This window comes from Ursus americanus, chromosome 24 (assembly GCF_024610735.1).
Source record: "Ursus americanus isolate L20-20 chromosome 24, mUrsAme1.1.p, whole genome shotgun sequence".
NCBI lineage: Eukaryota > Metazoa > Chordata > Mammalia > Carnivora > Ursidae > Ursus > Ursus americanus.
Window position 1 is genome coordinate 47,278,860 of NC_142150.1, and position 20,978 is coordinate 47,299,837.

General features: G+C 61.2%; 2 protein-coding genes across 6 annotated transcripts in view; one reads left to right on the forward strand and one right to left on the reverse strand.

Annotated features, from left to right (window-relative positions):
• Nucleotides 1-226: 226 nt before the first annotated feature.
• IRF7 (interferon regulatory factor 7) lies at nt 227-3,188 on the forward strand. Its single transcript, XM_045770662.2, has 9 exons — nt 227-661; nt 746-908; nt 999-1,209; nt 1,459-1,514; nt 1,609-1,816; nt 2,022-2,099; nt 2,179-2,679; nt 2,766-2,884; nt 2,955-3,188. The coding sequence occupies exons 1-9, from the start codon at nt 642-644 to the stop codon at nt 3,108-3,110; spliced, it is 1,512 nt and encodes a 503-aa protein (XP_045626618.2). The 5' UTR covers nt 227-641; the 3' UTR covers nt 3,111-3,188.
• A 136-nt stretch (nt 3,189-3,324) lies between these two features.
• PHRF1 (PHD and ring finger domains 1) overlaps nt 3,325-20,978 on the reverse strand; it is a 29,652-nt gene continuing 11,998 nt past the window's right edge. For 2 of the 5 annotated variants that reach the window (XM_045770657.2, XM_045770651.2), the window contains exons 7-19: nt 19,806-19,924; nt 16,117-16,214; nt 15,752-15,927; nt 14,953-15,082; nt 11,698-11,825; nt 10,341-10,522; nt 9,870-9,989; nt 9,209-9,363; nt 5,492-8,089; nt 5,070-5,227; nt 4,660-4,923; nt 4,457-4,585; nt 3,325-4,052 (exon numbers count right to left, since the gene is read on the reverse strand). In XM_045770657.2, the coding sequence (XP_045626613.1) occupies nt 3,909-4,052; nt 4,457-4,585; nt 4,660-4,923; nt 5,070-5,227; nt 5,492-8,089; nt 9,209-9,363; nt 9,870-9,989; nt 10,341-10,522; nt 11,698-11,825; nt 14,953-15,082; nt 15,752-15,927; nt 16,117-16,214; nt 19,806-19,924 (4,401 nt within the window). In that variant the 3' untranslated portion in view covers nt 3,325-3,908. The remainder of the gene's footprint in view (nt 4,053-4,456; nt 4,586-4,659; nt 4,924-5,069; nt 5,228-5,491; nt 8,090-9,208; nt 9,364-9,869; nt 9,990-10,340; nt 10,523-11,697; nt 11,826-14,952; nt 15,083-15,751; nt 15,928-16,116; nt 16,215-19,805; nt 19,925-20,978) is intronic. The other 3 variants (XM_045770654.2, XM_045770656.2, XM_045770655.2) reach the window with 3 other exon arrangements.

Sequence of the window (20,978 nt, forward strand, 5' to 3'; positions counted from 1 at the left end):
TGGGGAACTCGTCCTTCCCCCCAACACACGGGAACCGGCCGCCAGAGCACGTGACTTCCTCGGCGGCCCCTGCAGCTCCGGCCCGCCCCCGGCGCGTCCCCATAAAAGCGCTTGCTCCCGGCCTCTCGGCACGCAGGTACTCGGAGCCCCTGGCCCGCGTGGAGCGCGAGAGCGGGGCAGCGCAGGGCGGTGACCGGGTGGGTCGTTCCGGGCGTCGGGGCGGGATGGAGAGGTGGGGGTTGCCCCGCCGACGGAGCCCTCACCTCCCGGCTTAGGGCTTAGGTTTCGCTTTCCCGGCGCGCGCGGTTTCGCTTTCCCGGCGCCCCGGGCACGCCCCAGCCAGCGGCCGATCTGGTGCTGTCTCCGCAGGGCCCCGCCAGCGCCCTCCCGCCCGGGTCTGGGCGCCGGCTCAACACCGGTGCCTTCCTGTGTGCGCCCGCACACCGTGGTCACACCGGTGCCACGGCTGCCCAGAGCCTCACACGTCGGCAACGCCGTGGCCATCACCCCCCCGCCGCGGCTGTGGTCGGACACCTGTGACAGCGGGGCCACGCGCGAGCGGCGCTCCCCACCTGTGCTGACTCCCCCCCACCCCGCCGAGGGCCCACCTGCCTCTCTGCGCCAGTGCTTTGCAGGGAGCGATGGCTGAGGCTCCGGAGAGGTGAGCGCCCGTCCCGCCACCCGGGTGCGCGGCCACACCACCTGGCCGCCCGCACCCTGACCCAGCCCGTCGCCCCACCCGCAGGGGCCCCCCGCGCCTGCTGTTCGGAGACTGGCTTCTGGGGGAGGTCAGCAGCGGCCGATACGAAGGCCTGCGGTGGCTGGACGCGGCCCGCACGCGCTTCCGCGTGCCCTGGAAGCACTTCGCGCGGAAAGACCTGGGGGAGGCGGATTCACGCATCTTCAAGGTGGGACCCTCGCCCAGTCGGGGGTGGGGGAGGGCCGGCCCCGGCCCTGCCCCGCGCCCCCAGGCTCACACCTTCTATCCCTCTCCTCAGGCCTGGGCTGTCGCGCGCGGCAGGTGGCCGCCCAGCAGCAGCGGCGGCGGTGACCAGTTGGCCCTTGAGCGCACACTCCGTGCCAGCTGGAAAACCAACTTCCGCTGTGCGCTACGCAGCACGCAGCGTTTCGTGATGCTGCAAGACAGCTCGGGGGACCCCACTGACCCGCATAAAGTGTACGGGCTCAGCTCCAAGCTGGGGTGGAGAGGTGAGGCGCCCCAGGGGAGGGCAGAGACACGTGCTGAGGGGCACAGGGACTCTGCTCTGTCCTGGAGACAGCCTCTGGAGCAGATTCGTGCTTTCAGAAACTGGCCTGGAAGAGGCTGGTGCCAGGCTGTTGGGGGGTGGGGGGGAAGCTGATTTGGCCTGCTGGGATTAATGGTGGGGAGTGCATACCCAAATGGCCCACTCCAGAGTCTCATCCCACACTCTCCCAATCCCAATTCTCCGTCGGAAGGTGCGGGCATTCACCAGGGGGAGGAGAAGGCCCTTGAAGATGCCCTGCCCTCGATGGTAAGATTGTTCTGCCCTCCTTGCTCCCAGGTGGGGCTGCCACTTCTCACTGGGGCTGGGGAGCTGCTTACGCTGGCCCTCTCTTTCCCCGCAGGGTGGGTTTCCTAGGCCATGCCTGGCAGGAGACGCTGGTGAGAGCCCAGGGCTCGGGCTGAGACCTGAGCCATGTGCCCCAAGCCCCCTCTTTAGCCCAGCTGGCAACGCTGGGGACCTCTTGCTCCAGGCTCTACAGCAGAGCTGCCTGGAGGACCATCTGCTGGAAGCTGCATGGGGGGCGGAGCCAGCCCCCCCAGAGGCTCCTGGTGAGAGGCTGTGTCGGATGGGGGTGCTCGGCCTTGCAGGGCTCCATGCCAGGGGGGAGGAGCAGGCAGGATGGCAGAGTCCTTGTGGAGAGGGAGAAGGTGGGGGGTGGGGGTGGGGGTGGGAGTGAGGAGGATATGCAGTGGGGATGGAGCCAGCCACAGCTGGGCCCACACAGCTGTTCCCAACCGTCATTCTCCTCCTCAGGCCCAGAGCTCCGGGAAACGGAGCCATCCCTGCCAAGGGCAGTAGAGCTGGCCCCCATGCACCAGGCCCAGGTGACAGGTGAGAGGAGCTGGGGAGGGGGGTGCGTGAGGGAGGGAGAGGCTGGGGGACCAGGTGCCAGCTCCAGCCTTCCTCCCAGATGCAGCCCTGGAGCCCTGGCAGCCCTCTCGAGGGACGGAGCCCTGCCCCCCAGTGGCAGGTGAGCAGATCCTGGCCAGGCCTGGCCGCGCCCCCCCAGCAGCCCAGGCAGAGCCCAGCCTCAGGGCCCTGGATGTGACCATCATGTACAAGGGCCGCACCGTGCTGCAGGAGGTGGTGTGGCACCCCAGCTTTGTGCTCCTGTACGGACCCCCAAGCCCAGCCGCTGCGGCCACGGCGCCCCAGCACGTGGCCTTCCCGAGCCCGGCCGAGCTCCCTGACCAGAAGCAGCTGCACTACACCGAGAAGCTGCTGCAGCACGTGGCCCCTGGGCTGCAGCTGGAGTTGCGGGGGCACGGGCTGTGGGCCCGGCGCCTGGGCAAATGCAAGGTCTATTGGGAGGTGGGCGGGCCCCTGGGCTCTGCCAGCCCCTCCACACCCCCCCGCCTGCTGCAAAGGAACCAGGACACCCCCATCTTCGACTTCGGCACCTTCTTCCGAGGTCAGTGATGCATGTGATGTGGGGCCGTGTGGTCCCCACCCCGTCCTGTCCTGCTGGGCCCTGCTCACCGCAGTTCTATCCTGCAGAGATGATGGAGTTCCGGGCTCGCTGGCGTCGGGGCTCCCCACACTACACCATCTACCTGGGCTTTGGGCAGGACCTGTCAGCTGGGAGGCCCAAGGAGAAGAGCCTGGTCCTGGTGAAGGTGAGGCATGGGGTCCTGGGGGCAAGGCTGCATGCAGCCCCCGTCCGGCCTGACGACACCCTCCCCACAGCTGGAGCCACGGCTGTGCCGGGCGCACCTGGAGTGCGTGCAGCGAGAAGGGGTGTCCTCCCTGGACAGCAGCAGCCTCGGCCTCTGCCTGTCCAGCTCCAACAGCCTCTACGAAGACCTTGAGCACTTCCTCATGGAGGTGGGGCAGCCGGCCTGAGGGCCACACCCCTCTCTTCAAGCCAATAAAAAGGACTCGAGACTCAGTGCTGGTGTCCTGACCCGGGGCGGGCTCAGGGTTGGGGCTGGAGCTCAGAAGGGGCACCACAGACCTCCTGGGAGCCCACAAGACCTACAGGCCCAGCAAGGGATGTGACCACCGCTGCACCCACCCGCTCTCCGCTGTCTTCACAATGAAGAAACAGGCCACACACTTTAGAGCCAACAAACTCTACTTAAAGAATACAAAATGCTCTGGGGACAGCAGATGTTTGCTCTCGCAGGTGTGCTGGGGAGAGGGGCATCAGGAATGGCCAACTCTGTGCCGTGCGCAGGCGCCCCCACCCCCGCCTCCCAAATCCACTAACACTGCACTCTGCCTCGTGGGAGGCGGCAAACGTGAGTGTCGTGTACAGAGCAGAGTAACAGAAAAATGGGCAATGGCCTTCCCTTGTTCCTCTAGAAAATAAAATCAGGCCATCCGTGAGAAGGGTCAAGGAGCTCCTTCCACCCCCAGCCCCCTGCTGATCACCAAAGGCTTCGCCTTTCAAGTACTGAGTCAATCAAGAAGTTTCTAAAGATAATCCATTTTTGATAAATTAGAACACAATGGAAACAGTGTGTATCTATAATATACATATAAAAAAGTCCAGTTTTAAACTGTGAGCAGGACAGGTGCACAGACCATATGTGATCACGGGAACCCTGAATACAGGAGTGCTGGCTGGGTGTCTTCAGAGGTTTCTGCTACTGCCACTCCAACAGAACCACTCGGGGACGGGGGCCGGCGCGCCCGGCCTCAGCTCTCGGTGCCCTGGGCAGGCGCCTCCTCGCCGGCCTCGGCCCTCCGGTGCCGGCGCATGTGTCTGTACTTGTCCACATAGGCCTTGACCAGGTTGCCCACCTTCACGGGGTTGATCTCTCCGCTCTTGCTGTGGCATATCTGGGGGCGTGGGGGAGAGGCACAAATGACCCGGACGTCCACGGGGTCCCCATCACAAGACGCACAGCACGACGCACATCCCCCTGCTGGGGCCGCCTCACACGGCAGCCGGAGACGTGTGGCCAGCGTGCCACAGATCAGGCCCTGATGCCCCGGGCCTGAGAACCGTCCAGCTCCCGGGCTCTTGCTTTCCCACTTGCAAGCATTATGCACCTGTTACTCGCCCACTCGACAAGCAACAGGGACGCGGTCAGTCCCCTCACAAACACCGACGCTTACTCACCCCGCGCGTCCACGTGCTCCCGTGACAGGAGGACGGCAGTGGCCTCTGGCCGCACCACCCTGGGCCGGTACCGAGGGTCTGGGTCAGCGGGACGCAGCACGGACCACCCACCCGCACCCACCTTCTGCACGGCCTTGCGAAGGATGTCCTTGTACTCCTGCTTGGTCACGTCCCTCCTCTGGTAGAAGGGCTTGATGGCCAGCTTCACCTCCTCCACCGCCCGCTCCTGCACGTGCAGCTTCTTCAGGTACTGCGGGAAGCGCGCGTGTGACCGCCCTGCCTGGGGGCCGCGCAGCCCGCGCACGGGGGGGCGGCCCCACTCACCTCCTCGTTCTTGGCCTTCTCTGCGGCGGCAGGCCTGGGAGCGGCCGTCCTCTCCTCGGAGTTGCTGGCGCCAGTGGCGTAACAGGCTGGCTCGGCGGCTGTGGTCAGGGCGGTGGGCGCTGGGGCCGGGCTCTGTGAGACCCCGCAGCTCGCCAGGGGAAGGCTCCCCTGCAGGATAAACTGGACTGTGGGCTGGCTGGCTGCTGCGTATGGCGGGAGGCTCACGGGCAGAGCTGGGGCGGGAGGCAGGTTGGGGGTATAAACCTGGACAGAAAGGCAGACGGCTCAGGGCAGCACTCCCACCCCCACGGCAGGAAGAGCCCCGGCCAGAGAGGGAAGTCCTCAGCCCCAGCCCGGCACAGCCCGTGTGGCCTGGCGCCAGACCACATCCCTCCAGCCCAGGCACCCACCTGAGAAGGCTCAGCGTCGGGGAAGCCAGACTCTGGAAGTGCATAACCAGGCGGAGGGAGCTCAGAGAAGGATGCCTGCTGGAACCCCACCGAGGGGCCCATGTCTTCTGTTTCCCAGACCCCTTCCCGGGGCTTCTGGGGCCGGTGAAGCGGCGTCCCTGAGGGCCAACATAGGGGAGGTGGGTGCTCTGTGGCCACCCTGGGCCAGAAGCTGCTTCCTGGCTGGAAAATTCCAGAAAAGCATCCCAGCAGCAAGGACCACAGGCCAGGCTGCAGCCACCTCCCTGCCTCATAGCCTACGCTGCCTGAGTGACCAAAGAGGTCCCGTGCAACCCCCCCCACACACCAGTGGCCACTCGGGGCCATCCTCCCACGCTGCCCCGGTCCACCCCCAGGAGTGCCCGCGGGAACACCCTACTCACGCAGGCCTCGGTCCTCGGCAGGGGCACCGCTCTCTGCCTCCTGGAGGTTCCAGGTGACTCTCTTCACCAGGGCTTTAGCCCGCAGCAAGGGGGTCTGAGAGGGGCCTTCCTCCTTCCCCACGGGCACCCCGCCCCCAGGCTGGCTCCCCAGGGTGCTGGGCAGCACGGCAGCCCCAGCTGCGTCCTGCTGGAGCGGGGGCTTCTCCTCGGGGCCCGGAGCCCGGGGCGGGGGCTGCGCGGCATCTTCACCGTGAATCAGCGACACCTCCCGCCTGATGACAGCCACGGCCAGGCTGGTGTCCTGTGGCCGGCTGGCCAGGGGCACGGGAGGGTTGGGCGGGAAGGCTCGCTCTGGGGAGGAGTCTGTGCTCTCCGGGGAGGGTGGGGAACTCATGTCATCCAGCTGCATGAAGAAGGCTTCGCTGGAAAAATCCTCGAAGACGTGCCCCGCCTCAACAGAGTCGCCGTAATCAAGGTCCTCGGGTGGACACTCCGCTGGTGCCTCTGGAACTGCCTTGTGGGCTTCGGCCTCTGCCGGGGAGGCGTCTGCTCCCACTGAGGCCAGTACTGAGGCCGGTGGCCTGGCTGGCTGCTCCCTGTCAGGCTTCTGCTCCTCCTGGGGAGCCGGTGCCAACTTCTTCTCTGGGGAGCGAGGCCTCGGCCGCTTCTCATGGGATCGAGGGCGCTGATGCTCCCGGGACCTATGCTCTGTGCTTGGCGACCTTGGTGACCTGGACCTACGCTTCCTCCTCTCATGGGAACCCCACCTGGTTCGGGGCCGCTCCCAGCTCCTCTCCCGCGGGTGCCGGTGCCTCCGGCCTCTCTCCAGGCTGCTGGGGGGTGAGCACTCCCTCCCCCGAGACCTGGACCCTGACCGCCTCCGCTTCCTCCTTCTGCTCTCCCTGCGTTCGTGGGAGGAGCTGCCGGGGCTGCCTGAGCGGGACCTGGACCGCCGCCGGCCATGGCTCCAGGAGTCCCTCTTCCTCCTCCTGCCCTCATCCTTTGCCTTCTTCCGCTTGGCTCGCTCGTGGCTGCTGGAGTGGTCGCTGGAAGACCTCTGGCCCCGGGACTTGGTCTGCTGCCTCTTGGGGTGGTCCTCACCCACTGGTGGTGACGCCGACCGTGAGCTCCTGTCCCCAGAGCGGGAACCTGAGCGGGAGCCCGAGCGGGTCCTCCTGTGCTCCCTGGCACTGGCCCGCTTCCTCTTGGCTTTCTTCCTGCCACGGGAGCTGGACGTGGAGCGGGAGCAGGATGGGGACCTCAGCTCCACGATCCTGTGGGTGGTCGTCTGCAGTGCGTCCGGGCTGGGCGGGGCCTCTGGCTCTGCTACAGTCACACAGGTCACCGTCCGCTCCTCGGAGCCAAAGAAGGTACTGCAGGGCAGCTGGTCCTTATCTTCCCAAGGCTCCTGTGGGGACAGCCTCTGTGCCCGGGAGGCTGAGCCCTGGCCCTCGGCAGCCCCTTTGCCCAGCCCCTCGCACTCCAGGTCGGAGGCCCCCTCAGCAGCCCCCGCGCCCCGGAGCTCGAGCCCGCTGGAGGAAGGCCCCTGAGAGGGCTCGGGCTCCGTCCCAAAGACAGTCTCCACCGTGTAGGAGGTGACGCAGCGCACAGTCTGCAACGTTGGGGCCTTTGGGCTATTGATGGAGATGGTGCGTGTGATCTCAGAGGGCAGGAGGCCAGAGCCCAGGCGCTCAGGGCTGCTGCCGGCAGAACTGGAGTCGGAGCCTGTGGGGTCAAAGGGGTCGTAGATCTCACTCTTGAGCTGTTTGGTCTTCCTGATGGAGAACAGGGGCGAGGGGTTCTCTTTCCTTTGCACCTTATTGTCGACAGGCCGGAACGTGTTACAAAAGCCAGGGTTGGAGAGTCTGCCGGAATGTGCCGTGTTCCCGGGAATATTGATCCTGAAGCTCTCGAAGGTCGAGCTGACACCCTTCCCCTTCGAGGGTCCCAGCGAGGCAGGGGACTGGGAGCCGCCCCCTGAGTGCGGGCCAGGCTCTTGTGGGCCCCTGCTGCTGGGTTCGCCCTCTGCTCGGGCACCATGGCCAGGCTGCCCAGGGCCCTCCCTGCCCGTGAGCCGGCTGATGCAGGAGCTGGGGATCTCAGCACGCTGCTCGCTGGTGGGGGCCACATCCCCCTGTCTGCCACCGCTGTCCTCCCTCCTGACCTTTGGTATCCTCGGTAGCTCAGAGATGTCGGGCCTCCTGGGAGCTGGCTTCAGGGCCTGGCCCAGCAGCACGCCGGCAGGTGGCAAGTGAGAGCAGCTACCAGAGGTCTTTGAGGATGCAGAGCTGGGGGGCAGAGTGTGCCGGCCGTCACCATCACATCGGGGCTTGTCTCTCGGCTTTAAGCCAGGCCCGCACACGCCTGACAGGTTCTGAGTGTGACCGGACGGAGGGGTCACTGACGAGTCCAGTCTCACAGTCGCCCCAGCCGTGAGCGCGGGGACACGGGAGGGCGCTGGCCCGCCATAACAGCTCAGCCCCATGCTCTGCAGCCCACTTCCTGAGTGCGGCGCTCCGGGCTGCAGGCAGGCCCCAGGCCCAGGGAGCTTCCCTGCTTGGGACAAGCCGCCTGTGCTCCGAGGGAAGGAAACAGGTGCTGAAAGACAAGAGGGCGAGTGGCCATCAGTCCCCACCACCCCCTTTATGAAGCGCAGTCCATCGTCTCACTCAGATCACAATGGCTTTCTCCTAAAAGCTGTGCTTTTAAACGCCTATTCCCGGGGCATCTGGGTGGCTCAGTTGGTGAAGCGTCTGCCTCCGGCTCAGGTCATGATCCCACGGTCCTGGGATCGAGCCCTGTGTCGGGCTGGGGCTCCTGCTTCTCCCTCTGCCTCCGCCCCCCCTGGCTCGTGCGCCTGCTCTCTCAAATAAATAAATAAATAAATAAATAAATGCCTATTTCCACTTGCTCCCTGAGCTAGGCCTCTGTGCACCTGGGGGCCCGGGGACAGTGCCTGGGGCTCACTTGCCACTGTGGGTACTTTCTCTTGTGTTTCACAGTTGTGCTCTGTGGCCACGGAAAGTGCCCCTGCCAGTTACAGATGCTTGTCACAAAGGGGGGGGCCAGGAGGGGCACAGCCTACCCCATCCTCCACGGCTGGGCAACCCCCACCACAGAAACCTTCCAGGGCCTGGATACATGGGGGAGGGCTGCACAGGGGCTGGTTCCATGGCTCTGTGAGAACACACACCAGCCACATTACGGCCATGGAGGGTCTGTGGGCTGGCCCTGAAACCCTGTCATCACCTAAACCATCAGCCTGTAAACTCCATTCAAAAAGGCACGTAGAATTAATGGAGCAGAACTCAGAAAACTGGGGGCGCCTGGGTGGCACAGCGGTTAAGCATCTGCCTTCGGCTCAGGGCGTGATCCCGGCGATCTGGGATCGAGCCCCACATCAGGCTCTTCTGCTATGAGCCTGCTTCTTCCTCTCCCACTCCCCCTGCTTGTGTTCCCTCTCTCGCTGGCTGTCTCTATCTCTGTCGAATAAATAAATAAAATCTTAAAAAAAAAAAAAAAAGAACTCAGAAAACTGCGCCCCTTCACGTCCATCTTGAACTGAGAAGGCACTCAGTCCCCCAACTGTCTCATCTACTGCTCGCTCAGAAACAGGGAGAACCGGTGGGTCACATGACCCCCGCAGCGTCCCGGAGTGTCAAGGCAGAGAGGGTGTCCCCGCGGACACTGCTGGGCTTTGTGCAGTAGCCACCTCACCTGCTCTCTTGGCGCTGAGGGAGCCGTCCCGGTGGATGATGACGTCCGCGCCATTCATCATCAGGAGGGTCTGGCCCGACAGGATGCTCCCCACCAGGTCTGGGACGGGCGCCTCGTCCACTTCTGGCTCAGGTGCCGTAGCAGGAACGCTCCTCCTGCAGGTGCAGACCCACTGCTGCCTCCCCAAGCCCAAGACCCTCGAGCCAGGCAGGTGCCCCCCCCAGCTCCCCGGCACCCCCCAGGTCCAGGCTGCCATACGTAGAAGAGGCTGCCTGCTGGGCCCCCAGATGTGGAGCACATCAGACCATCCAGCAGCTCTGACAACAGGAAAGCAGGCTGTTTGGAGGTGAAACCATCTGATGCTTCTGATCCCCACTGCCACCAACAGCAAGGCTGTTAACCGGTGTCACTGGGTTGCTGGTTTGTTTGATGGTGAAACAGAAGGAAACAATCCAGCCAGGGGGTGGCAGCGCCAACAGCAGCTCCGTGGCAGAGGGGGACAGAGGCGGCCTAAGCACACGTGGCTACTCGCCCCCGGCTGGCGCCCGGCAGACCGTGGCCCGCCACTCCATCCTCATGCCCTCGACTGCAGCACTTCCTCCCGGGCTAGGAGGAGCACCAGGCCAATTTGGAGCCCCGCTGGCCCCACCCCAGCACACACCTGGAGAGCCCCATGGCCACGGGCCTGGCCACGGGCCGGTGAGAACGCAGCGCTGACTGGGACAGAACCCTCCGCTTGGCGCTCAAAGGGGAAGCAGGGTTCGCAGACTGCTCTTCACTGCTGGCGAGAACACACGGGCCAAAGGAACGGTGACCCCACACAGAAGGCCCAGGGAGACCCCCAGCCCCTCTTCAACTGCACACATGGCAGCACCTGTGCCCCCACACTGAACATGGGACCCACGGAGTGGCTTCCTGTTGGCAAGTGCCCAAGCCTCTGAATGGGCACAGGGCAGGTGGAGCACACGTGCAAGATAGACCTTTCTCCACGTGAGCAGATGAGAACGTATAGAGTTCTACACACCACCTACGTGAGTCTGAAAAGGAGTCAGAAATCGTCACCCTCATGGTACAAACACAAAATCTGAGGCCACTGCCAATGTAGAAAAGAGGGAGGTCCCCCTGCAGTTACCTGTCAAAGGGGTCCAGCTCATAGGGATCTCCGAAGAGCGACAGAGAGGCCACTCCGATGTCTGCACGCATCAGCCCCAGAGAGGGGTCTGCTGGCTTGTGCACAGACGGGATGCAGGCTCCGCAGGCCGGACCCCGGAGGCCCAGCGTCCGTGCAATGCGGGAGCGAGCTGTGGCTTCATTCTGAACCGAAGTCCCAGAGGGAAAGGAATGATGAGCAAGACGGGAGCTAAAGGCTCCAGAAACACCACGCAGCAAGCTGAGTAAATGCCACACCAGAGCCCAAGGGCTTCACGTGGGTAACGGTAACATTCTAAAGGTGTTACGCCAACAGAGCTAACGAACACATCCCAACATCCCCCATCTACACACCACAGAAGCACCTGCAGGAACCAGGCACACCCGCTGCAGGCCGTATTCGATTCTGAGCACAAATTCACAAGCAGCAGGACCAACCACCCAGGTGATGACTGACTTGACACCTGCGGAGGGGTGCTGAGGGGACCCGCAGGTGTGCCACCAGCGCCCACGTGTGGCCATCCCTCCAGGAATTCCGCCGGAATAAACCACCAAAGCAGCTGCTCACATACTCCATGTAAAACGGAAGCGTAGGCTTCCATAAGCGTAAACTGTACGCATTTACATTCATCAGGCAATGACAACAATTTTGGGTATAAATTCCCATATGGATGCGGCAAACACCTGAACGATGGCCACAACTGAGCTCTTTATGTTTCACGCATTAACGTGCTTTCAGCATCCCTCCCCGGAGCTGCAGTGAGGACAATACTTTGGAGCAGGGACATGCGACACGGGCTGCACACACACAAGGAGGGGCCCCACGCTGAAAACCTGGTGGCCAGAGAACTGGAGGACGAGGAACAGCCTCAAGTGGGCAGTGCTCACAGGTGACCCACTCCAGTACCTCCGGCAGGACAAGACCACTCAGGCTGAAAACCCAGTCGCACGTCCCAGCCGGCATCCCTCTCTCGACTCTCCCCCACCCTCCCAGCTCCCAGTGGGCTCCCACACACCAGCTAACAACCCGCTCGCCTCCCTGACAAGCTGGTGGCCATGGCCCTGCTGCCTCCACACCCTCTGGCCTGCCTGACCCTCTGCACGGGGCCCACCCCTCGGATGCCAGGAGTCATACACAACCCCTCAGGACGTCCCGCTCCAAAGGGTCCTGGAAAATCTCTTGTCCCAGCCCCATCTTCAATGTGTGCTGCAGAAATGTTCATTTTCATCAGGGGATCTCTAAGTCAATACAGAACAAGGAGGCTTTTTCTGTGCATCCCACCACCTGGCTGCACAAGGGAACTGACCCGCACAGTGGGAACACTACCCTCCAAGGCTACCTTTGACTTTCTCCCTTTTCTCTTCTTCACGCGACTCTGACGTCTCTTAGCCCCTGTCCCGGAGCTCCTGCTTTTCACAGACGATCTGGACTGCGTCTTCCTTCTTCCCGACACTTTCTTCCGTCTTCCTACAAAAAGCACTTTGAGAATCTGTGCTTTCCTGTGTGCCCTGCGGCCCCCCGCCCAGCCCGTGGGCGTCCCCCCAAGGATGCACCGTACAACTGGTACACAGACAACTGTGTGCACTGGCTTGGGGTTGTTACACGGAGAAATAAGCCATAATTTAAAAACCAGTGTCTCCCCATGGAGGAGCGAGAGGGGGAAGGAAGGCAGTGCAGAGCAACATGCACACCCGACTTCTGTCACCAGGAAATATTTCACATCGTCACGTAACAAAACGAAATGAAAAACCAACCAACCAACCCTGATGGTCCGGAGTAAAATGAAACAAATGGCCCCGGGCGTGTGTCCACTTGATCTAACCACAGAGCACCTATCACGCAACTCTACCAACAGGTCCTAAAGCTTAAACCGCACAAACACCGGGGCTCAGCCCTGGTCAGTCACCTCAGGGACGCTACCACGGGCTCAAGGGGGGCCCTCATTCCGTGACGCTCCAACACGCCCTGGAAACCCACAGGGGCTTCAGCGTGGAAGGAGCGGACTGCACGGAGACGGAGCGATCGGCCCTCGTGACGTATGCCATTAACACATCACACGTATCTAAATCCGTGAGTTCCGAACGCGGCTGACAACCCGAACTGAGCTCGGCGCAGGGTGCTACTTGCACCTCGGTGCTTCTGAGAAGCAAACCAAGGCCTGGATCTTCGTTGTCCCCAAACCCCGCAGGACCGGGAAGCAGCCGGCGCGGGAGGAAAGCCTCTCCTCGCCTTCCTCCGTGAGGTCACGGGGCTGAGTGCGGAGCACCACAAGCAGGCAGGCGACTTGCAAACACAGATCCAGACAAGAGTCCGGCTGAAGCTGAGGGACCTTGGGCTCCGCTGACAGGCTGCAGGCAGGTGAGCATGGCCCGTGGGCCGCCAGACTGGGAGGGGCGCGGACGGCCACCTGGCTCCCTCCACGGTCAAGAGCAGGGACACTCACCAGGCACAGCCCCCAGTGCAGCATGGATCTTGTTCAGTCTGGATTCAAATAAACTAGGGTTTAAAATTCTATCACATTTATGACACAATCAGAACCTTCGACACGGACACGCTATTTCACGGCGTGAGGAATCACCGTTCACCTTCTCAGGTGGCACGAGGGCACTGCGCTTCAGTTGAAAGAAAAAAAGACTGCGTCTTTCAGAAACACATAAGGTATCTCCAGGTAAAACGACGATGACATGAAGGGTCTGCTTCCAAATAGTGTGGGAGGGAGCAGGTGAGGGTGCAGAAGTGAAGTGGAGGCCACAGGACGGCTGAGTGGGGATTCACTATTCGATTCTCCCTATGCCTCCAAAGGTTTGACAGAAGTCTGTAAAAACAAAAAATTCACCAGCAAAGCCAAAATAAAACAAAGCAAAAAACCAAAGAAGACCCCAAAATCAAAAACCACCAGGCAAAATGAAGTCAACAAAGCATAACCAAGGACAGAAGCACTATTCTCAGCTGCCTGAGCACAGGTAACGGGGGTGCGGCCTGTCCTTAGTGGGGTACGCGCTGGGGACAAAAGGAAACCCTTCTGGTCCCGCCTCGAACCACAGCGCTGGCAAGACCTGAAGGTGTTATTCTGAGGCCGTTCTCTGGGGGACGGAGACGGGGTGAGCAGCGGGCGGCAGGAGCTAGCACTGAAACGTGGGACTTCTGACACGAGAAACTAGAGACGCAGATGGGAAACGAGAGGTAAACCCTTTATAGCCTTCACATGAAGTCAACGCCGGCGCGGTGGGTCTCCCAGCTCTGCCCCACCCTTGGCACAGCACAGGCACAGCGCGGCCGCTCTGCATTTCCACCAGCGACAGAGCCGGACAGCACCGGGTCCCGGCCCGGCAGTGGGGACACAGGGCAAGGCAGGGCACGTCACACAGAGCCCACGGTCACAACACAGGCCCACAGGCACGGCGCAGACAGCAACCATCCCCAGGGCTGGGGAGGACGTACGGCACTCGGCTCTCGTGCTGCTGATGGGGGTGGAGAACCATGTAACCTTAGCCGCACCTTTACCCAATGAGCCCACGGTCCGGTCTTCCCCTTCCCCAAGAGAAACCAAACACCTGCTGCGAGACACTGATTCAAGGCCATTCAGAACATCCGCAGCATCTCTGTCTGTAATAGCCTTGCACAGAGCACAACCCAAGTGACCCCGGCAGGAAACCGCGTCAACAAATTGTGGCGTGCTCGTGTAATGCTGATGTTCCTCGACAACAAACAGGAACAAATCAATCACGGACACACAACTACACCGCTGAGTGACAACCCAGCACACGCGTTCAAGATCTCACGAACGTCTTGTTACACAAAGTCTGAAAACAGGCAAAACTAACGTCTAGTGCGAAGAAGGATGCCAGGGCTGCGCCGGGGGCACCGGCTGGGAAGGGCTGGGCTGGGTGGGGTGGGAGTCCTCGCTGTCAAACTTGCATCAATACAGTTGATGCCAAAAGACCTCAGATCCGCGAGGCCACAGTGACTTAAACGGATGACCGACGGGGAGAAGGAGAGCTCTCCATAGGAGCCCAGGCCAACTGAAGAATGGCGCAAGAGCCTGACGCTCGAAGCCACCGCCACGCTCGGCGGGGAGGACGTGTGTGAGGACCTGGACACGCGCCACCCCAGGGCTTCTCCCCAGAAGGTACCTACTGACACCAGGCAAGGATGGGACTTACTAGGACAAAATCACCAGAACCAACACAGAAAAGGACAAGAAACCAGTGGATTAATCATTTCAACAGCTCCCACAGAGAAAAGCCCAGAACAGGGTCTTCCTGGTACACTGTTGCATTCAGGGGGAAAAGGGGCAGTCCTGCCAAAAAGTCCTGCGGAACGCTTCCTGACCAAACACGGCTCGGCGGAGTCGCCCGGATGTGCACGCACAGACCTCACGGCCTGCGGTGGCTGTTCAGACAGACAGACAGAGCACATCAGACCCGCCTGGCCTGGAGGAGCTTCCGTGCGGTATTTCTGTGACCTGAAAAACCAGCTTGCAGAACCTGACGTGGCTCTAGGGGTGAAGCTCCTGGGGGGTGAGCACGTGGCCTGCTGCTTCTTAGGGACATACGCACACAGCCCGCAGCCGAGCCACCACACCTGGGCTTACCTGCTCTCCTCCTGCGCTTGGCAGGGCCTCGGGGCGCCACAGGGCGCTGATACACAGCAGTGCTCAGACCAGCAGCGACGGCCTCGATGGTCTCGTCCAGCAGAGAAGACATCAGGTACCGTGGGACATGCTACATGGCAAGGGGGGGTGCCGTCAGCGGGGTGATCGCCCTCGGGCTTCTCATGCATCTCCCTGTGCCTCGCAGAGAACTCCGGGCAGGATCCCAGCAGGGGCGGCACCACCTGGGAGGCCTGGAGAGGCCCCGTGCCAGCCCCCGCCAAGCTAACCACAGAAGCTGGCTGCCCTCAGCCTAGCGGGTGTCCCTTTCTTGCTTCTGACAGGAAGAGCTGAGAGCTTCCTGCAGGCACTAGGGGCCCTGGGAGGGCCTCCTGAGAAGCAAGTGCGGGGCGAGGATGAAGGATGAGGGTGAGGCAGGCGGTGAGGAGAGGACCCCACAGCCAGGGCCGACTCAGCTCGCCGTGCTGGTGCAGAGCGGGCTCACATGGCAAAGGGGGGGGCACGGCACAGGCTGGGAGCCAGGAAGGAAGAAATCAAGAGATGGGACACGGGGCACTGGGTGCACACAGGAGGAAGTGAGGAAGGACTGCAGGCATCTGTGATGGGGGCATGGGGTACCAGCCCCCACAAAGTCCTCCGAGCCCCTCTCCATCAGCCCGACGCTTTCCCTGGGTAAGCAGCCAGACTTCAGAGAAAGCTGTCACTGCCCCTCCCAGTGCTGCCCGTGGCCGGTGTTGCTACAGGGGGCAGGACTGGCACCCTCAGCCTCGTGCACACCCACCTGGATCCTCCTGGCAGTGGAGATCCGGTTCCGGTTCACGGTTGCTCGGACCCTCTCGCTCTGCCGTGTCCTGGCGATAGCACGGGTCCTCCCTGCATGGGGCCGAAGCCGGCTGGTGGTGGGCACCACATCAGCCAAGAGCAGGGAGACCTCCTCCTCACTCACAGGACCTGCATCTGGGAAGAAAGAAAATCCTGCACCGATTTTCTGTGGCCGATGGCATCTCCCCGGGGCCTGCGCTGCCCTGAATCAACAGACCCCACATACAGCCATACAGCTGCCCTGACAGAAAGCCCTACAAGTTCTCCCCGAAGAAGAGAAGCCCCTCTGAGCGCTCCCGGCCCGGGAGGGAGGTGGTGCCTTACCAGCAGCGGGAGCAGCTCCAGGCGCGGCACATTCTGGACAGAACCATTCATCTACTGGCACCTCCTGGAGAGGAGGGTCCAAACATTCCATGTGGTACCTACAGGACCAAGAGGGTGGCAGACAAGTGTTTCAGCATCACCGTTACAACCGAGTGAGCCACCGACAGCCACCAAACGTGTCCCAAGACTGTAATGCCGGTGCAACAGACTGAGTTGTGTCCCCCCCAGGCCGTGTGTTGAAGCCCTAATGCCCAAAGTGACTGCATTTGGAGATGGGGTCTCTGGGCAGGGCGGGGCGGTTGTGAGGTTAAATGAGGTCCTGAGGGTGGGGCCCTGACCCATGTACCAGGGTCCTCAGGAGAGCGAGGGACCCAGTGCTCCCTCTCCCCAGTGGAGGAAAGGCCACAAGCACATAGCAGGAAGGTACTCCCGGCTGCCTGGAACATCTCACCAGACCTGACCCTGGGGACACTGCTCAGAGGTCCATGTACATCAGACAAGGAGACACTAGGCTGCTATGTTCCTGCAGTCCTTCCCCAGGCATGTTGGGCGTCTCTGCCCTCCAAAGGGAGCCCAATGGTCCCTGAACCCTCCACAGGAGGCCTCCTGCGTGGAGGGACTGACTTAAGTGGCGAAGTGACCCAGGGCAGCTCTGTCCTGTGGGGAACACGTGGCTGACCGTGGCAGGTGTCTTGCACCTGCCTGCACCTGGAGGCTCATCTCTGGTTGGTTATGAGACCTCAGCTTGTCCTTCCCCACCCCATCGTGACTCGGCAGCCCTAAGAATTTCAAATGTTGGCACTGCACACGTCACAATGCAGTCTGAGGGGCTAACAGAGAAAGGGAGGTTTTGTTCGCTGAGTAGACGAAAATGTGGCCCAAGCAGGGTCTTCCAGTTGCTTCGATCCAGCCTTCAAGGACAGCAGTTTGGGAAGAGTCACTTAACTGCTGGCATGGGCTGCCTGTGCCAGCCTTCTCCAAGCCTCACGCCAAGACCCCACACAGCCCTGAGCCAGACAAAAACCCATGTGGACACCCCACTACCTCCCTGAAGACTGGAGCCCCGATTCAGTGCAGCTTCACAACCACGTACTGCTCACAGTGCTGGAGTGTGAGTGTCCAGTGAGCCAGGACAGGGGGAGACCCTCGCCTGTGAACCAGTGAGCCAGGACAGGGGGAGACCCTCGCCCGTGAGCCCCTTGCTGGGACCTCACGTGAGGACCACAGGGATGGAAGCGCAGGCTAGGGAGGCCCTTCCTGGAATGTAGCCCAGCAAGCCCAGGACAGCGTCGAGTCCTGGGGAGCACCCCAACACCCCAAGTAGATCCCAGCCTCAGAAGACCCTTCCCTACGTGGTCTCAGGAATAGAATCAAGAATTCTGCAGCTTCTCACAAAGCATTCCAACATGGTTCACTTGATGTTCTCCTCGGCCAAGTTCCAGGGCCTCGAGTGGAGGCCGCCAGTGTGACAGGAGCCCGGCCCGGCCAGTCTGCATCAAGTGCAGCCTCTCCACGGGGAAGACTGGTTATGGACTCACACTGAGAGAGGGCCACATCAGTGGCCACCAGGATGGGGGCGAAGCTCCCATGCTGAGCACAGCGCTCTGCGGGGCAGGCGTAGCCCCCCAGAACCGACCCCTGCCTGCAAGGAAGCCGCAGCGATGGGACGCGGGGACGTCCTCAGTGGTTTCCCTAGTGACCAAATACCTATACGTTAAATTGCAAATTTAAAAAAATCAGAGACAATCTGTACCTTACTTCCTGTAACAGTGAAAGGATCGGTTATACACATTCATGCATCTATAGCCTTGTGATTCCACTTCCAAGAGGAAAGGAGTAGTTTCTGACTTGACTGTTAAAGATACAAGACGATGACAGGAAGACTCAGCACGGGGCACATACGAACAGTGTAAGGGCGCCTGGATGGACAAGATCACTCTATTTATCAGTCTCAGTGTTTTAGATTCATCAAGATTTTTATATACTTCAGTTGCTTGTTATCTGCTAATTAATTCAAGCACACAAAAAAGAAAAATCAATACATTAAATTTATGAATGTACCTTACAACAGTAAGAAAAAAAAATTAACGAAGTTCTAAAAAATCCCTAAAAGTCACCGTCTAGTTATTAGGATTAAGAACGACCCTGGCGTAAAGAATTGAGCACCGTGGGCCCAATTCAAAAGTGGCAGGAAAACAAGACCTTGTGATCGAACGTTCCAACAGCCTCACCCAGGCTCACCAGCCACCTTGGAGACCACCAGAAGGCACCTAAGTCTGGCATCCAGCTGGAGGGCCCTGGGCTGCAGAGGTGAGGCCAGTGACAAGCACCACAGATAGTCCTTCCCACCTCGAATGGCCTCTCCTGCTGCATCCAGCTGTTCCAGGCCAGAGCGCCCACAAACACAGGGGAAGGACTGGTTTTGCATGCGAGCCGAGCTGAGTGCTGAGCTGCCCACCGGCCCCGGGACCCAGGAGGCTGTATTTCCTCAGCTTCCTGCCTGCACTCTGTCAAGGCAGTAAACTAGGCACAGGGATGGTAAGAGCAGAGACTGGCTTTGAGGGTTTGCAGGACACCCAAGGCACCCCTCTCCTGTCCTCCAGACTCATAGCAACCAATGAGCTGCGAGCAATCAGACAGGACAACTCCCAGGGCCCCCAGCTGGAGCATCCCATTAGTGGAGCGTTCACAAGGCACGCATGCAGGCAGCCACTCGTGAGAGGGGAGACCAGATAGAGTGTGTGAGTTGAGAGGGTGGCTCCGGAGAGGTAGGGTCCTGGGAGCTGCCTGAGAAAGGTAAATGCACAGTGTGTGGCATTTGTCTGGGGAGTGAGCATGTGGCAAACTGAGCTCCACGCAGGAGGCACTGGGTAGGGAGGCCTTGGGCAGGGTCAAAGCCAGGGCCAGTGTGCAAAAGGGACAAACTCGAGCACCTCCAAGGCCAGCTCTGGGCCATCAGGGCTCGGGACCTCTTGCCTTGTGCTGCTTCTCAGCCCAACCCTCAAAAGGGCTACCTATTGCCCAAGACGAAGTTCCAGACCTGCCAGCCTCATGGGATTCTCTCATTGCCACCTCTACCCCGAGAGGCTGCCACAACCCCTCACCGCAAGCTTACAGCATTAGAATTCTGCAGACATTCAGCGACAGCCCCGCGGGGATCCCTGAGAAGAGGAACCTTGACGGAAGGAGGCCGGGGAAAGGCTCCAGGAGCCAGGACCTGCAGAACACGGGGTCACCCGACCTCACAGAAGGCAGGGTCCCGCACACGTCCTCTGCCTGGGCCTCTGGGCCTGCTGGCTGGCCCCACAGCCCCCACTTCTCGTGTTTCCCCGGCTTCTGTCTTGATGCATCACGTGCATCTCTCTAAGTAGCCTCAGAGTATTTGGGGGAACAGGCAGAGGGTACACATAGTGGTGAATAAAAGAGCCTGGGAGGCCTGCTGGCTACCACGAAGCGGCCTGGGACTCAGGTGTTCCAAACACAGGGCGCTTGGCCTCAGTGACCACAGCAGCAAACAGCTGTGGGTCTGAAGCACAGAACAGCATTCCCACGGGACTGCCCTCTAACAGGTTCATTTAAATGCCAGTCTCAGAGGCTGGGCTCGGCAGTTCAGAGTGACTTCCCACTCGTCAGGGACTCGGGACAGAAGTGGCTTCCAGAGCTGCTGTGAGGGGGGACCCCATGCTCACCCGGCGTCACAGCCGTCACAGAGGAGCAGACGGTCCTCCCGGTCACTCCTGCCGCACACCTCACAGAAGGTTGGGTCTTCCTCCTCGTCGTCTCCTGCTCTGGCGTTCTCCACCGGAATCTGAAAGCAGAAAAGCCCTGCTGGTCACATGGCAGGTGAAGCCCGACCTGCAGAGCCAAAGCAGACCGAGCAGCTTCTCCCCCACAGGAAGGTCCCAAAGCAGGGTGCACTGGGGGGGACAAGCCAGGACACCGGCGCTGGACACGTGAAGAGGGAAGCAGGATAAAACCAGGAGGCTTTTCTCCTCTCAAGAACCGCCGTATGACCAAGCAAAGACATGGAGACACAGATGCCAAATCCCGGCCCACAACCATGCAGCTGCGCTGGGACAGTCACAGCCGCGCATGGAGCAGGCCGTCGACATGCAGGCTCAGAGGTACGGTCCTCTAGGCTTCCGCTAGCCAAGCCTTCACGTGTGCAAGGTCTGCACTCCCTTCAAATGGGATGCCAACTCCGTCCCCCGCCCGTCTCCCCACACTGTGGGGCACAGCCTCTGCTCCTCTCTTCCCTCTGTGTCAGCACTCGCTTGGCCTTTTCTCCAGAGCCGGGGGGTGGGGGTGGGGTGGTGGTCAGGGTCCTCTCCAGCCTCCTGCACCGTGGGTGCTGGACTTGGAGTCACCCTTGGGTCTTCTCCAGCTGGGCTCGCTCATGTGCCACTTGGACCTCTCTGCACACACAGCAAGAGCTCAGTGTCCACATGCTGCACTGGTGGATACTCCAGGGAAGTGAAGGCTGCCTGCGTGACATGGGAACAGGCCCCTGCTTCCAGGGAAGGAGAGCAGAGCGTCTGGGACAGGGGACACCACAGCTGCCCCCTGCAGCACACACCTGAGCCCAGCACGACACCGAGCCTACAGAGGGCCTAAGTCCCCGTGCATCTATGGCTTTGTAACCTTTGTAAAGAAAACAGCAGGTCTACAGCTACAAGCTAAGACACGTCTAAGGCGTGTCTCCAAGTCTCTGGGACGCTCCTCAGCAAAAGAAGGAAGACTCACGAAGGCCCTTCGAGCCTCTACAAAGCAGACAAGCAAAAGCAAGCACCTACAAGCAAAGGAGAACTTCTTAGCCCTGCCTGTGCGTGACCCCTGCCCAGCACTATCGGGTGTGTGGTCTG